This window comes from Cornus florida, unplaced genomic scaffold, assembly GCF_030987335.1.
Source record: "Cornus florida cultivar Cherokee Brave unplaced genomic scaffold, ASM3098733v1 CherokeeBrave_3.0.0_Hap2_Chr01, whole genome shotgun sequence".
NCBI lineage: Eukaryota > Viridiplantae > Streptophyta > Magnoliopsida > Cornales > Cornaceae > Cornus > Cornus florida.
The window spans coordinates 63,296,167-63,314,315 of record NW_026775571.1 but is presented as its reverse complement, the minus strand read 5'-3'; the positions used below and the strand labels follow the sequence as shown (position 1 = coordinate 63,314,315).

The 18,149-nt window shown below is 33.9% G+C and overlaps 1 protein-coding gene across 1 annotated transcript; it reads right to left on the bottom strand.

Moving 5' to 3' along the window:
* Nucleotides 1-4,837: 4,837 nt before the first annotated feature.
* Nucleotides 4,838-17,913, bottom strand: LOC132298884 (uncharacterized). Its single transcript, XM_059795228.1, has 5 exons — nt 17,651-17,913; nt 16,798-17,358; nt 16,350-16,658; nt 6,150-7,272; nt 4,838-5,922 (listed from the first exon to the last, which is right to left on the bottom strand). The coding sequence occupies exons 3-5, from the start codon at nt 16,425-16,427 to the stop codon at nt 5,438-5,440; spliced, it is 1,686 nt and encodes a 561-aa protein (XP_059651211.1). The 5' UTR covers nt 16,428-16,658; nt 16,798-17,358; nt 17,651-17,913; the 3' UTR covers nt 4,838-5,437.
* Between the last annotated feature and the right edge of the window lie 236 nt (nt 17,914-18,149).

Here is an 18,149-nt window from a genome sequence, read left to right as displayed (position 1 = left end):
CAGGCCCATGTTGATGGTTTCTACCATCTTAATTTCTCTCTACTGTGGTCCATAAAGTGGGAGCTTAGGTCATTAGATTGGTCCATGTTTGATTCAAAGTGATATTATTTATGTGTGAATACTTTGTTGTTTGATTGGTATATCATAATCCAGTGACAAGTTTGGACGGACATGTGTAATTTAAACAACAATATATATATGATATTTGGCATGTATTGAATGGGTTAGTAGGACCTTCCTATGTGGCACTATTACCAATTTTATCCCCCAAAATAAATACACTTTATTTTCAATTTTTATCTGCAAGGCACACATTCATATCATCAACACACACACCAAGTGCCAAAAAGAAAAAAGTAAAATAAAAACTTTAAATGGTCAAGCTAGATTTAGTTTTACAAATTAGAGGCCAATATTAAATTAATGAAATCAAGTCTTAAGATTATTTCTTCCCTTAAAGCCCTAATATTACATAACCTTTAGTAATATTATTCAAAAAAAAAAAAAGTTTTGAGAAAGTTTAAAGTGAACCTCAAATCCTCTTCTTTCTCTACCTGGTAGGGTCTGACTCATCTTTAGTGAAATAGTAGGACTTGTTTGTAATGCACCTTACAAAAAGATTAGAATGTTTAATAAATATCCCAATTTGTTTGTAAAATACGTCCCGAACTGAACAGAACAAATATATTGTCTAAAGGAGGGGATTTTCTTTCACCCTACTTGAGATGGGGTTTGCGGGAATTACACTCCATGGGAGTTAATTTTCATCCTTTCCCTATGCACAGGACCGTACTATGCATAGGACAGAATCAAAAGTACGTGGATATCTTATTCTTGAAATGGAAATTAAAATTTGTGATCATAATTACAATTTCAAATAAGTAATTATATGTCTCTAATAATGTTATTAAGTTAGATATTAAAACCCTTACTTGATGTGATAAGTGTATGGAGTTGTTTTGGGAAGTTATTGTGGTCCACAAAGTGGGAGCTTAGGTTAGTAGATTGGTCCATGTTTGATTCAAAGTGAGATTTGATAAATAAATAAAAAGAGAACAATAGGATTTTATTGTGTGAATACTTTGTTACTTCATTGGTATATCATAGGCTAGTGGACAAGTATGGACATATGTAATTTATTGAATATATATGTATGACATTTGGTATGTATTGATTGTGTTAGCAGGACAATTACCAACCAAAATAAATACACCTAACTTTCAATTTTTATTTGCATGTACCACACATTAACATCATCAACACCCACCAAGTGCCAAAAAATAAATATAAAAATAAATAAATATCTTTAAATGGTCAAAGCTAGATTTAATTTTACAATTTAAAGGCCAAGATTAAATTAATTAAATCAAGGCCTAAGATTATTTCTTCCCTTCAAACCCTAATATTACATATTCTTCTGTAGTGTTTCAGAAAATCTATTTTTTTTTTTGGCTTTTACAGGAAACAAGAGAAAATAAAGACGTAGAGAGAATACGAAAAATATATACCACCAAGAAAAGTTATGAAAACGTCAAAAGTGAACTCCGGTCATCTTCTTTGTATAGTCCGAGAGGGGGGGTGGTTCACATTGTTTGTACGTGGGGAATAACACTTCATGTGGGGTTAATTTCCATCATTTTCCTGTGCACAATACGTGCATAGAACATAATCTTCTCCCGTTAAAAGTATGTATATATTATTGTATTTAAAAATCCTAATATTGTGAGGGTGCAGGAATAGAATGGAATGCAAGTGGGAATGAAATGAGAATGAAAATGGAATGAAATGGTCATTCTTATTTTATTGTTTAGCTGTAAATATGAAATGTGTAGGAATGGAATGATAATAACATATGGACTAAGTCTCTAAAAGACCCTGAGGTTTACTTTTTGAACAAACACCCCTTTTACTTTGGTATATAACTGCCTCAAAATTTTAAAAATGTTGTAAAGAAGGACTTTTCGGCTGTTAACGTTTAAAATGCATTGTTAAAAAGACATGTGCCTGGCATATGACTGATTAAATTTAATAAATACTAAAATTACCCTTTATTGATTCCCAAAACACTATTCTCTTTTGTATATAAATGTCAAAAATGAAGGATATAATAGTAATTTTACGTTAATTGGATTTTTAATTTTATTTTTTAATTGTAGGAAGGACATTTTAGTATTTTTATCACTCTATTAATGGTCAATTGAGGGGAGGTCCTTATTTATTCTTACAATAAACGTTAAGAGTAGGGGTGAGCAAATAATCCGTCAATTCGGTCCGAACTAATCCGATCCGTGTGGTTTGGTTCGGTTTTCAGATCTCATAGTACGGTGATGATTTAGAAAAATAGTAATCCACTATTCACAGTTCTGTTAACAGATTGAATCCTGAAAAAACCAATCCGAACCGTTGTCTAAATAATATATATATATATATATACTGGAAGGCTCTCATGCGGTCCAAAAGAAAGGGTTTTTCAGCGAACCAAAAGTCAAATAGTCAATTACAATTTTTTACTTTATCAAACCTAACCATAGTTAAAATTGTTACTTTAATATTCAATTTACCATAGTTAGTCTGTACCTTTATTCAATCGCTTTCCTCCTTAATCTTTTCCATTTTCCTTGCAATCTCAACCACTACCGCCATGAATTGCTAGGCATGTAGTATTAAAGTTCTTGTTAATGATAATCTAAATTAAAGAAACTATGAAGTGGTAAATGGAGTGTGTGTGTGTGTTTTGTGCACTTGACATGGCCTCGCCAAAAAGTTTCTACATGATTATTTTCAATCACTAAAAAAAAAGTTAAAAAAAAAAAAAAAAAGGTTAAGTAATAGAAATAGTTTTTGACATATTTTAAAATTTTGAACGTGGATTTTCTAATACCATAAACTATTTCCAAAATTGGGATGATAAGATTAGATATTTAATTGTATTTGTGATAAAATTTGAAAGAGTGAAAACTTAAATGGGAATGAAAATGGGAAAATTGCCAAAATCAGAATTTGGAGATTTTTCTTATTTTTGTCTCGGAAAACCCAAATTTGGAAACCTTTTATTGTTTCCATGTCAGGATTAAGTAATATATGTTTTCTGTTTGAGACTCCATTATCTACTAATTGTGGAATAATGGGTCGAAGAAAAAAAATTAAGAAAGCAAAAAATAAAAAATAAATAAGAGAGCAACAGTCAGGCCATCAATGGAAAAAAATTAAGAGAGCAAAAAAATAAATAAATCAAAGTGCAAAAAAAAAAGAGAGAGATGGTGGCTGTGATGATATGGATATGGCGATAGTGGTTGAGATTGCAAAGATGGAAAAAATTGAGGAGGAAAGCGATTGAATAAAGGTATAGGTTAACTATGGTAAATTGAATATTAAGGTAACAATTGTTAACTATGGTTAGGTCTGATAAAATAAAAAATTGTAATTGACCATTTGACTTTTGGTAGGCTGAAAAACCAGTTCTTTTGGACCGCATGAAAGCCTTCCTGATATGCAATATACAATATTGAATATACTTACTGTATTTTTATTTTTTTTATTCATTATTTTATTTGGATAATTTATATTGCATATTATTAAGTATATAATTTACAAATCTATTGCTGTTATTTGATATATGATTTACAAATTTTATTATTATTACTGTTAGCATGTTACCTGGTATATGATTTCCAAATCTAGTTTATTTTTCTAGTTTTAATTACTAATTTGATATTTTAATAGGCCATAAAGTCTAATTATATTGGGCTATTTGAAAAGCCCAATCCGCCCAAACCAATCCAATCCGTTATTTCACGAATCGATTTAGTTCGGATTAAAGGTTCCCATGGATCGGTTCGGTTTCAAATTTCTTCAGTCCGTGAGAATCGGTTCGGATTGAACTTTACCTCAAACCGAACCGATCCGATCCGTGATCACCCCTAGTTAAGAGGTTTTCAAAAATTAATTTTATAAAATCGTTGATATATTTATATGTGCGTACACACACATGGTCATATCTATGATCTCCCTTAAATTTCAACTTTCTTCTTATGCGGCCTAAGGCAAACATTGTTCTCCTTTTAATGTCTTTGAATTGATTTTATTTATTATTATTATTATTATTTTATGGAGTTCCATAAATTCTTAAAAGAATATCAAAGTCATTAATCACTGCTTGTAAATGTTAGGCTTGAAAATTTTCAAGCACAGTTTAACTCATTAAAGCTTGGGACTCTGTTTAATTAAAACTGAACTCAGTCCATTTAAATTTCAGCTCAAATATTCTTTAAATGACACATGCACCAATTGAAGTCCACTTAACTACAATCCACTAAATAATACAGGACCCAATATTTATAGGGAACAAAAGTCCCTTGGTAAAGATTTATCACTAATTAGCTCAAATTCATAAATAATTTATATGAAAAAAAAAAAAAAAAAAAAAAAAAAATTGTCTATATATGAAAATGAAAAAAAACGACAAAAATTAAAAATATATTAAAAAAATTGTTATATATTAAATCGCCAAACACCACTTGATATATAACAAATTTTTGTATCAAAGAGCTCTAGATAATACCAAATAGAAAATGAATCCACAAGAGACAAACTAGCCTCCATTATAACATAAAAAGAAATAGAAATAAGAAACATTGTTCCCAACCTAAAATGTACTCTCACAAGCTATTGGTTAATTAACAAACAAAAAAAAAAAAAAAAAATTCAAAGGAAAAAAGAGACATCTGGTGCTTCCATGAAGAGTAAACTGAAATATTTTTAACTCAAAAGAACACTCAGCCATGCAAACAAGTAACAATGGGGCTAAAATAGAATAAAGAAGCAAGAGACAACACTATACAGATAACAGAAAGAAATTTGAACAAAAAACTATAATTACAGCAAATGATGATCAACTGAAGGAAACTAACTCTTTTTCTTTTCCCTCTTATCTTACATTTTTTTTTTTTTTTTGGGGGTAAAATAAGAGTTCTATGTTAAAAATCAAAAATTTTGGTGAAATGCAGAGGACCACAGCTAGATTTTCTTACACACACTCAATGAGAAAGAGCACATCAGCCTTGAGCAAATGAAATAAAATTTCATAAGCTTATACATCATCCTTCCTAAACAAAGCTCTCCTATGATGCCTCTGAGAGTCTGAGTCTTTATGCAAATTCCCATTTGAGTGAATTAGCTGTTCAGTGCAAGGCGGCAAAAAATGACTCTCTAACCCTAGCGTCGCAAAGACACACCATCAACCTACCGAGTGACAGAAACCATTTCATTGGAAACAATTTCTAAACAGGGTATCAGTCACAAAATACTTTCTGCAACTGAGGAGTGTAACAACAAAAGAACGCAGAAAGCCAATGAGAGTAATCCATCTCAGAAGTCCGATGTTGCCATTACTTTGCAATAGCTGTGTCCTTTGCGTTGAATCGTCCCCATTTAAATGCTAGTAAGGAATGACATATGGCAGAGCACAAACATCAGCTGACTCCATCTTCAGAGGTTCAGCCCACACCAGTGGTATCTCGTTCGTCCCAAGAGAACCCTCATCAAGCTTCTTTGATGGGGGGATGTTGCTGCTAAAGAGCCACTCCTGGCCATCAAAATCAAGCCACTCTTCCATTTTGGGAACTGAAAGTACCTTACTCAGATACTTGGAATCAGGGTGGGGTGGTTTTCTTGATGCTGCTGCAATTTTATTGGCTTGCTTAACAGCAGACAAAGCCTCCACTGAGGAGATAGAGAAGGATGGCTGCACTTCAGTTATACCATTTCGCTTGCTCTCCTTACTATCCAACTTAAAATTATTGGCAGTTCCCTGTCTATCTGAAGGAAACAGGATGGAAGTTTGGCAAGGTTCCAATTTTCTTCCATTTTCTGTCGATAGATGAGAAGTGGGCCTGGGCTTTTTATTGGGCCTAACATCGTCGGCTGTAAGGAAATTCAAAAAGAAAGCAACATAATCAGATAATAGAAGGTTAATCACATTTGAACATGCTTGGAAATATTTATTAAATGTCATATTGGAAAATGCAGCCAGTCAATTGCTAACAGAACAGTTTTCTGAGGCCTCAGAAGAATAGTAGCATATGGCATTTAGCCCCAGTTGTTTAGAACATATCTAAACAGCAATAACACAGTTATGTGAAAGAACTCACCATGTGAAAATCCATTTGTCCCAAGGTCGTTTCTTTTATTGATATTTCCCACCGCGGCAGCAGTCCTGTCACTCTCCTTGGGAAGATGCAAGTTTCTTATATGGGCAGTATCATCAATAAGGCCATTCTTGTTGCTATCTTTAACTTTATCCTGCGCTACAAACTTGTTTTCACTTTTCTCTTTCACTTTCTCTGCTTTCTTCTTCTCTTTTTCCACATCTTTATCCTTCGTCTGGCTCTTTTCCTCCCTATTTTTATCCTTCCTTTTAACGCCGCTTTTATCATTAACATCTTTCTCTTTGGACGTCTCTTTCCCTTCCATCCTTGTCTCAATGTTTTTCTCCATTGGTCTGGGCATACCTTCAGTTCCATTTTGGACCATACCAGTGATGTTCTGGGCCATCGTAATTCCATTAAATCCTGTCTCAAACCTGATTCCTCGCCCATCCATCTTCCTATTATCAACTCTCCTATCCTTGTTTTCTTCCTTCCCCTCACCCAAAGGTCCACCATCCTTGACCACCAATTTGCCCATCTCTCGCCCATCCATCTTTCTATTATCAACTCTCCTATCCTTGTCTTCTTCCTTCTCTTCAACCAAACGTCCAGTATCCTTGACCACCAATTTGCCCATCCCCTCTTCCTTTCTTGGATCTCCACTGGCAAATCTCTCAACCAACTGGGTTCCGGCACCCTTTTCTTCATCTCTGATCCTCCTATCCAACTCCTGCAAGAATCTTGAATCCTCGGTCTCTTTGGCCAGAAGGCTATTTTTGATAGGCTTCTCTTTATCGTAACCCTGGAACTGCATAGTCTGTTTCTTCTCATTTGAGACACTGCTTTTATCTTTATCCTGGTTCTTCTCTTCCTGATGAAACCTCTGTTTGTCATCATTCTCATACTGTCCGGCAACTCTCTTCTCCCCTGAGATGCGGGTTTTCGCTTTACCTTTGTCCCTGTCCTTCTCCTTCTCCTTCTCTTTCTTTTTGTCACGGTTCTTTTTCTTTCTCTCTTTCTTATCTCTATGCTCTCCATCACTTTTATCTTTCTCCCTTGTTTCTTTACTCTCTCTCTTTTCTTTGCCTTTCTTCTCCTTTTTATGCTTTTTCTCTCTGCTCTTCTCCTGAAATTCATAAGAAGCTTTAAGTTTGTATCCAACTTAAAAACATACAAGAGCCATAAATCACAACACACTAAAGGTCCAGAGAAAACACATTAAATATAGCATTGAAAAAACTCATTATAGTGGGAAATTTATTATCCATGCATGTTGTAAATTCCAAATTCTAGTGTATAAAAATTTAAATGCCACCATATCAATTCCAACAAACAAACTTCCATATTAAAAACTAGAAATAACAGATTAAGAGTAGAGGTGAAAAGGCAAAGCAGGGGAAAAATTAAAGAGACGAGACAAAACAAAAAAGAGAAGATTAATTGCATTAACCCCTGCCCTGAAAGTAAATAAATAGATAAATAATTAGTTGAAGCCGATGCTTTCCTATTAAGTGTATAAATATTCTTTCACTAAAACTCTTGAGTTAAGGTAATCGAATGGGAGAAACTTGACTCTGCACAAGCTGGCACCTCTCCTGCAAAGACTCAAATCTATTCTTTCTATAAACTACAGTTACTAGTAAATGGTGAAAGGTAACAAAATGTTTTCCATTAATTGTAAATGCCTTGATACACCAATTGTGAGAAGGCCATCCAAATACAGAAAAACACCAAAAAGAGAATAATATAGAATCAGATAGAGCACATAAACATATTAAGCATATTTCTCTTTCATATTCTTTATTGCATTAGATGGTGAGTTATTTTACCATTGCATTCAGATATAACTGTTATTTTAAAAGTTAGTTACAGTTAATTTAAGCATTTTCAATACTTCAACCCCATCTCCTCTACCCCTCCCCTCTAGGGCTTTTACATACACTTATGTATTAGGGTGACAGTTCTACCTTTCTTTATCAACCTAACTAAGTTGACAATTCAGGAAACACAAAAGTTACCAACTCTGCCAAGTGCCAAATATAGAAAAGTAAGAAAGCTGCAAAATGTCACCTAAACCAAATTAGAACTAAACTATAAACAAAATAAGAGAACATATAGTAAACATGATCTGAAGCTCAACTTCCTTTGATAATCCATCATCTAATTGTGTGTCTCAAATGTTGAGGTTTAAATTTGATTGGCCAGTATCCACCACAAAGTTCAACTAGGTTCAAGATCTCTCTAGCAAAGGATAAATATAATTGGATTCTGCATATACAAGCTCGACTGCTAATTAAACAGAGTTATCTGATATTTAATCAGAGTTCCTCAAACACAACAAAAAAAAACTGAAACTTCCATATATTCCAAAATAAAGCATGCAATCATCAGTGTAGCATCACTTTACCAAAAAAAATATGTAGCATCACTTTATCATAAATAATTAAGCATCAATATCAGGTGCCAGACAGACTATTAACATTACTCAATTTAAAAATCTAAAAATAAAAGTAAAAATAAAAAAAATAAATAAATAAATACAATAAATGAATAAACAGAATCTGAGAGACAGAATGGAAGAATGCTAATACAACTCAACAGAGTACACTTCTTCCGAAAAATAATAAACTTGAAAGCCTTAGATTGAGTAACAAACTCTAAGCTTAAAGAAAGAACCATATATTTCTTGAACAAGGTAAAAAGAGACCTAAAAATTTCCTTGAAGTCCAGAGACAATAAAGAATTTGGGAAACCAATGGAAAAACATGGTCTTCTAAAGCCAGAGTTACGGAAGCTTTCTGTTTTTTTTTTAGGTAACACGTGGCCTTTATTGCTAATAAGAAACTCCTAATCTGATTTTGGAAGACGCTGCAAGTTTAACAGAATTATTGAGTTCAGGTCGATCACTTTCAACAAGCACTGTTTTTAACAGCGCAATGTAACAATAAGTCTATTCAAATAGGTCCTAATTATACGGTCAAAGTAGATGGGATGACCAACCAGCACTTCGAGGCATCAATTCTAAACAGCTTCAAACTGAGGTTACTTTAGGCAAGGTTCAAGCAATAGTAACAGCCACGCAATGGTACTGGTCGTGGCGTAACACAGTTGGAGTGAAACGAGGATTATGTTAAAGTAATGGCCATCGCGGTCATAAATTTTCTCTCTCATCTTAGACTGAGCACGAACATATCAATTTAGTCTATAATCTTATATATGTGGATTTTTTTTTTTTTTTTTTTTTTTTTGGATACTTATATGTGGATTTTTAGTTATTACAGTTACTATCAGCACTGTCAGATAAACTAGAATTACTATCAAGCAACAAATTATCAAAGAAAGCATAATTATCAAAATAAATAAAATCAACCGAGCCTATTTTTTAAGATCCATAACTCTATATGTCGAGTAACCCGCTCTAATACCAATTGATAGAATATGTGGGCCAGTTACCCAAGGCTCTGATACATGAGCGGTGATTTAGATCTGTGGGGGTGAATAGGTCTTCATGGATATTATTTTCCAACTAACTTTTTGAACTACAGGTTCTAGTTTAAATTTTAGTTAATTAATTAATCACATGTCTCAATTAACACAAACACATAAAGCAATAAATAAAATAAGCAAAGGCACAACATTTTTTACGTGGGGACCTAACCCAGACAAATCAAAATCCACTATATGAGAATCATCTAGTCCCTCCTGACTCAAAGTTACCCAAGATTTTTCCAGATCCTTTGGTCATTGATAGATCGACAGACTCACTCTCATGCAATCTGCTCCTCCATGGACTTCTGAACTCCACAACTAGTGACGTCCTTGTTCTTAATGAACCACTTGGTTGATACCCTGATAGATAATTTCAATTATGCACCCTGCTTTGATTCTCTTAATCACGTATAGTATGGTAATCTTTGAAAAACCCTAGATTGATTATCAAAGCTCTCTCTCTCTAAAAATATAAATTGTCTCAATAATATGCAAAGAGTTGAAAGCTCCAGTGAGAGATATACCCACACTGAATATGACCCCACATTTATAGCCAATATAGGAGACCGACATAGTATTATAAGTACAATCCTTGTAGAATTCTATTTTAAGAGAGTTTCCATAATAGTTTGTACGCAGGCTTCAATCGAGTCTTAATCAAGCACCACTGGACATATTTCAATCACTCAACAAATCAATAGAGGCATTCTGAATTTCAAAATAATTTTCTACAAAAATCTCTATAGATCGACCATTCGATCGAGGTTTATTGTTTTGAAAAAGTTTCTTGTTTTGAAAAAGTTTCTTGTTTTGAAAATCATTTTATCAAAAACCCCAATTTTGGTAAATAGGAATAAAACTTAAATTTAGCCTTTTACAGATTAAACCTAGGTCATAATTGGTCTCTTATCATCATAAATTACCTTAACCTAGATATGTCCTTGAGGATGCGAACTTCAAGCCATGTTCTTCGAATTTGTGTGTCTGGCATGTCTTCAATGAATGTTCTTGAACTCAAATGACTCACGACACTTTGACAAAATCCAAAACATGTTTTGAGAAGGAATTTGCCAACACTGAGTCACATACCTAACTCACATATAATCTTATTACTTTTTGGATTTCCCTTACTGCATTGCAAGATATTCCTAATGTGTTTTACTCTGCCCATTAATTTTTAAGAGACATTTTCACACTCTGCATCATCACATGGTATCATTTCTAGACTGTTTCCTGATGTAGCAACCTAAATCAGTAAATACATAACTTGTCATTTATAACCTTAGTTTTTGTTACTACAACAAGCAATAAGGCAATCCAAAAATTGACGATGAAAGAACAAAGGCAGGTAGATCTTCAAAATTGAACAACTATATACATGGTAATATACCAAAATGTACTGTGTTCATTTTAAGAAAGATAAAAAAATATTTGATATTCAAACAATGTGAATTTTACACAATTCCAATATTTAATATGTGCCAAGACCTGTCACGAATATAGAATAATTAGAAACTAGCTATACGCTTACAAGACGATGATAATGAGTGGGCATTTGGGAAAGGCATTTGTGATTGTCTAGAAATATTCCGCAAAACTTGCAACTGAAATGAATTTAATCGCCAGAGATTGGCAATGCTTGCTCTAAGGAGGCTCAAAGTTTTAGAGTGTAAGCATCTAATTACGTGCATCATATGCAATTATGCATATGCTAGTATCACACACGTGCACATTTTCAAAGTGTAAGCAATTAATAACGAGAATCACATGCATATGCTAATATCACACTCGTGCACTTGTTCATATTCAGATACACAAGTGTATATGGAATATATTCCACAGCTATAGTATTTGTAAATCAAATATCCAAAACGTGGGTTTCCCTTCTTTTTTTTTTTGTTTTTTTTGCCATTGATTAACATCTTTTATAAATTCCTACAAGTATTTCTCAAAAAAACTCCATATCATAAATGTTTTTTCTTAATCTGGACTGCCTATCCCATTTCTTAAATGTTTTTGTGTTTTCATTTCCCAGGGGTATCTACCGATCCTTCCAATTTAAAACCCAAAAGCTATGTTACATGGACTCTTCAATAGTAGTAAAGTACCCTTGTCAGACACATATTGCTCGGACATGGGTATGGGATATGTGCCCGACATTTTTGGTTGGACATGTACTAAAAAAACATCTCCAATCATTCAATTATATTATATTATTACTTTAAAATGAGTTAAATGCCTATATTGAACATTATATTAGATAAAAAAACATTACTTCACTCTAGAAAATAGAATAAAATAATTAATAAAATGAATATTTAGCCGTGTCCATGTATCCTCCTATTTGGAGATTTGACACGTCCGACACATGGATACATACCTGTGTCCGACACATGTACCCGAGTCCATGTAACATAGCCCAAAAGTGATCTATAAAATCCTAAATTTTTTAAATACCAAGAAAAGGAAATCCTAAAACTGAAAAGGGATGGCTGAAGGAATGCATTGATACCGCAATTCTGAACTACTAATTACATGGTTATAAGAGTAAGCATCGAGTATCAATAAGATGAATCAATTCCAAGTCCAACATATAATGGGCTTCCAAAATGTTTTCAGGGTGCTTGTTTTACAATCTTTTAAAATGGAGGCGTAGACATCTTTTGCAATAAATTTAGGAGTGCAGTTCCAAGAATTCCTTAACTCTTAACCTGATTTTGGTGTTAGATTTCATTTAAGTTTCTGCATAAAGCCATTGTAATGTTCACACTCATATTGGTCATTGGTGAACCTATTGTTATATTTGTTTTTTCGGTTCTACTGAATATTTACTATTCAAAATAAAGTACTGTTTATATTGGTCCTTTAGATAATGTTATATATGCCACATACTGTAATCTGTTTATTTTCCATCTATTGTCATTATTATTTCTATTTTTTTCCAGTAATGGTTCATTGCATATCAACTAATACTGGTTCAATACACCAGTCATCCCTCTGTTCCCATAAATGAATGACTAATACCACAACTTTGAACCATGCCCAGTAATAAATGTAAGAGTTGGATGACAACAAAAATGGTCCCTTAAAAGTTCAAAAAATACTGCCATTTACAATATTTCTTGAAAACTGTTGGCAATCTCTTTACATTTGAGTGTTTATAAATATTCCAAACATTGCTCTACCAAATACAGGAATATTTCTCATTACATATTCAGTTCTAAATATTTCACCCATCATCTTTCCTGTATTTTTGGACACTCAAATTTCTCATCTTGTTTTATATATATTCCATCCAAAATCATTTACAGTGGATCCTAGAAATTCTAAGCCCAAACTAATTATAACGTCAAAAATTTTGATACTAAAACAACTAAACAAGAGAGGAAAAGTTTGATGGGGAATAATGGCTTAAGGACCACCAACCGGCCATATCAATTACTAAATTAATTAATAACACGTCAGGAGAACTAATTATGTAGATCAAAGAAATGTAAAAGTGTGCTTCAAATAATATGCACAAATACAAGACATCAAGATGTACTAGGGATGGCATTCTGGTCCACCCCGACCCACCCCTAATGGAATGGATGGGGTGAGGTTTTATTTAGGAGGGGTGGGTTTGGGTTAAATAAGCTGAACCTGATCTGGCTCCACCCCGTCCCACGCCGATTATATTCCATAAATACCTCTATACCTTTATTATTTAGTATATTACTCAATCACCCTTATATATATGCTCTTATTTGAGGAATAGGGTTTTTGAGAAACAAACATATCAGTCTCATATTTGAGCTGCCTCACCCCGAAACTCCCATACCACCATGGATCATTTTTGCCGACGACGAGTAGCTGATCGGCAATCTCCATCACATATTTTCTACCTTTCTCCTGTATAGTGCATTAATCATCTCAACTCCTCCACATCAAAAACCCAATCATCCCGGTTCTCTCTCTTCATGATCTGCAAGCTATTGAACAGGGATCTCATCTCCTTTTGGATCTGAGTTATCTATATAACTTACTCTCTCGCTATATTATATATATATATATCCAAATCTTCGTATTTTTACAGTTGTTTCTCAAAATCTGTATATACAGTAGATATATATAGTTTTCCATTGAAGAACCAAAAAAAAAAAAAAAATCTATCAACATTCAACTTGTGATCGATTAAAGGACCAACAGCTGGAGAAGTGGTATTCTATTCTTCTGCTAGCATTATCTGTTGAGTGGGTCGGGACAGGGGACAGGGGACCGGGGCCCTGCACTTTATTTTTAAACGGGGATGGGATCTGAAATTGAAACCTATCCCGGATTCGAGATGGGTATGGAAGGAAGTATTATTAAACAGGGCAGGGTAGGGTTTAAGAGAACCCATCCCAAAGCCATCCCGTTACCATCCCTACGATGTACTACAAGTACAAACCCACATCAAGAACTTAGTAGCTTTAGCAAATGGAAGCCTTTGATCGGTAGGAGAATTACTGGCTGGAGTTTTACATATCGAAAGTTGAAAGCAAAAAAACTAGTTGGAGTATTTCCAAGGCACTTATGGCCATGAAGACAACAACCGCTGCAGACTTTTCAAATCAAAAATCAAAATGAGTAGCAGAAGTACATTTTGGAAACAAAAGTCAGGGATTTTTCACCAAAGGAATCAGATAAAATTTAAAGTATTTAAAGAAACCTCAAAATTATAACTAGGAGTGATTATAGAAATGGTAACTCTTTGTAAAAATTTCAATCTTATACAAAACCATTTGTTTCAGTTCCAGATATATAAACCATAAAATATGATGTTATCGATAATCAAATTGGTTTCGGGCTAGTTAAGGTTCTCTACAGCAAGGAGCAGCAAGAAAGAATCACACTTACACAACCAAAGTGCTATTTAAATAAATACCATAGCAACTAGGACCATCATAGGTAATATGAAACTAACAACATTCTCTTTGTCAATACACCTAACAATAATAAAATACACTACAAACTAGAAGGACTTGCATTAATTGCTTCTTGCAAAAAGAAAAAGAAAATAAAATGTGCAGTGAAACACTTCAAAATGTGGAAGAAAATTATGAAAACAGAATGTGACAAAGAATTGCTAGATCATGCAAGAAAGTTCCAAATATTTACAGCAACTATAATAGCACAGATGTTGTAAAAAACCTACAGTAGTCACATAATGATCAGGAAATTGTAGGTCCGCTCAAGTAACCATGTTCCCCTCCAGAGATGCTTCTATCAAGAAAAGCTAAAACTTCTGACTGTAAAAGTAGAAGAAACCCCACCATAACTTTTTTTCCTACAGCCTAAATCACAGATATAAAATTCTTTGTTGGCACCATTATAAATTTTGTAATTACTTACTCAAGGTGAATTTCTTTCCAATTACACAAGTACTATCATGCAAAACAAAAAATTAGCAACCGTGATCCAAAAGTTACCAGCAACATACAATCCTCATTTTCCTAACAAACATATTAAGTATGTCAAAATGTAGCTTATAATGACAAGCTCTTCAGACTATCAGGGCTGAACCCAAAAAAATTTAAAAAATTCTTTGTAATATATTTAGCTCCTGACAACTTTAAAGTGCATCAAGTAGCAAATTACAAATTAGTAATAATTAATCCTCCCTTGAAAGCTATGGGGAAAAAGATATTCCAAAATCCAATGAACTTTTTGAAGTCCAGAAACAACCCATAAATGTTCCCTCATTGGACAGCACTTGCAAGTATTTTATATATAGCATCTAAAAGTCAAAGATGAATATGCCATATGTAGGCATTCAGCATTTAAAATCATCTAATCCTGATCTTACAAAGTGCCTCTACTAAATGAACTAATTATTGTGCACTTGTCAGCAAATCAATTTGTATTAACTTCTCAAGTTTTCAAAATATAGACAAATTGACAAGAGTTCCTCATCTTCAACATTCAAAAATCTCAACTAGCATGCAGACAGCTATTTAAAAACTAAAAAGCATAACGCGTTCACAAATATATGATATATTGAACAGTCAAATTTGTTCATCTGTTTCTAACCTTTGAACTATCTAACTCAGGCAACCATCTCAAAACGGGCTCACTCAGGCACGGACCCAGCATATACTCAGAGGGGGCAATTGCCCCCCATGAATTTATTTTTTTCACTAGTATGCCCCACTATATTTGTCATTTTGATATATATACTTATGAAATATTACCATTGACCCCCTGAAATAATTTTAAAAAATCATTATTGCCCCCCCTCACATGAGTTTCTAGGTCCGTCCCTGGGCTCACTGATCCAAAACTGTTAAAAATCGGATGAGGAAGTAAATAAATCACCACCAAAAAAAAAGGAACACACACACAAACGCATGAAGAATTGACAAATATATAAAATAATGAATGTACATTATTAACCAGAATGTTTTCACCGAGCTAATTAAAGTGAACAATAATTTTCCAACCCTGCTACAGTCATAGCAATCATGGAAAGCTATTAAATAATACGTTCAAAATTGATTCATACAAGATAAAAAATTGTTTAAGGCGAATTTCAATGTCCTGTGGAATTTGAAAACCAAATGAGCTTATCTCACATGCTGTGCACAACACAATGGCACTCATTTCTGACAAGAAAAGCCCCTCGATAGATACTATAGCATTGCAGAAAAGAAGGCACTACGGAAGGGAGCAAATAGAACAGAGAGAGAGATTAACCTTTTTCAGCAAGTCAATATCATCTGTTCTAGTCTTCTTTTCATATCCTGGTGGTGGAAATGGATAACAACGAGACATTGCACAAGATCCTGGAATAAGCCAAATGGGCACTGAAGAGAAAGAAAAATGCTTCAATTACTTTCCAGCAGCACTGTTCAAGAAAGTGAACGAACCAGCAACAATGATCTTGCCCATGCACCATGTCCCCGCATTCGTTTCCAGCTTCAATAATTCTTAATGAACTTTTCGGTCACCAAGCACTCACAAATTCCAACACCCACAAAATATAAGTAACCTTTGGTTCAAGAACTACAAGGATAGAACAAATTCGTTATTAAACTTCAATTCAAAATTCAAGCTCACCACCCACAATTAATTTAATCCAAGCTACAAGGATAGAACAAATTCGTTATTAAACTTCAATTCAAAATTCAAGCTCACCACCCACAATTAATTTAATCCAAGCTACTAGATATCACACTGGTGCTACTACTGCAAACTCTAGCGTCCAGACACAGTTACAGCAGAGAATAAAATGCTCTTTGGGGGCACAGACTTTGCTCAAACTATGTTAATCCAAATGGTTTCTTGAGAAACAAAATGGGTTTTCTGCAATCGGATTTTCTGCCTTGCCTGCCCGGCCAAAATAGAAACATCACCTCCACCTTATGATCAAAACCGATAACCAAAATCATCCCCTACTATGAGCAACAGAAACTAAACCCTTTAATCTACAAACAAGAAATTCCCAGCTCCTGATCACAGCCTACACAATTCTATACGTGCAATCCTCTTCCATGCAGAAAATGATTTCCCCACTCACTCTCTCTGATGAAATTCCAATGCCAAAAAGGGCAACACTACAACAGCACAATCCACCACCTGGAACACTTGAAAGATCGAAGCTCATGCCCATAAAAGTCCAATGGACCCCAAGATTCCTAATCTGCTTCTTGATCGTAACCCTAATCACTCCAAGATTTGAAATTTGAGACCTTCAGAGTAAACCCTAGAAAATCAACCAACAGAAACATACTTAGCACATCTCTAACTTTCAAATATAAGTGTGTGTATATATACATATATATGCAATCCTTCGAAACCAAATAAAAAAAGTTTGAACAAAGTTCAAGAATCCAAAAGCAAAAAATCTAATACTTTTCAGCAATCATTCCTTTTTGGGTACCAATTGAAGCGAAAATCGCTGCTTCAAAAGCTCGATTCGGAGCTTCAATGACTGAAAGGAATGAATTTGCAATTATAGATGTAGAGAGTGATGAATTCAATTGATGTTAAATTACCTTGTCCGCTACAAAGTATACATTGTAGGTGGGACAAGATCTCGCAGGTGATGAAAAACGAATCCAGAACCAGTTCTCTACTTTCTCTCTAAGCCGTTCGCTGATGTGGTGTGTTTTGTCTGTGTTTTCTGTAATGTGTTTCAGTAGGTTTTGTTCGGAAGTTATCGCGAATGAGAAAAGGGCAAGGTAGAGGCAAGGACGAGGGACGGCATACAAATTTTTATTTTTAGAGAGGATTTTCTAGAGAGAGAAAATATCTCTAGAGATAGAGTTATATCTGCGCATCCCACGCTCTCCTGATGTTCGTTTGATGAACTTCCCTACAAAGTGAGCTTAATTGTTGTTTTGAGGTGTATTTAAAGTGCCAGCTTGGCATTGGTATGCTTAATTGTCTTATTTTAGGGTAATTTAAATGCCAGTTTGGCATGTTAGGCTTAATTGTCTTATTTTAAAAGATAATTTAAGTTCCAGTTTGGCATTGTTATGCTTAGTTGTTCTT

Bases quoted from the DNA above. Each gene is read 5' to 3' on its own strand.
- LOC132298884 (XM_059795228.1), bottom strand. From the start codon at position 16,427: ATGTCTCGTTGTTATCCATTTCCACCACCAGGATATGAAAAGAAGACT. The intron at 7,273-16,349 runs GTTAATCTCTCT...TATGAATTTCAG, and splicing joins ATATTGACTTGCTGAAAAAG to GAGAAGAGCAGAGAGAAAAA. The intron at 5,923-6,149 runs GTGAGTTCTTTC...ATTTCCTTACAG, and splicing joins GACAAATGGATTTTCACATG to CCGACGATGTTAGGCCCAAT.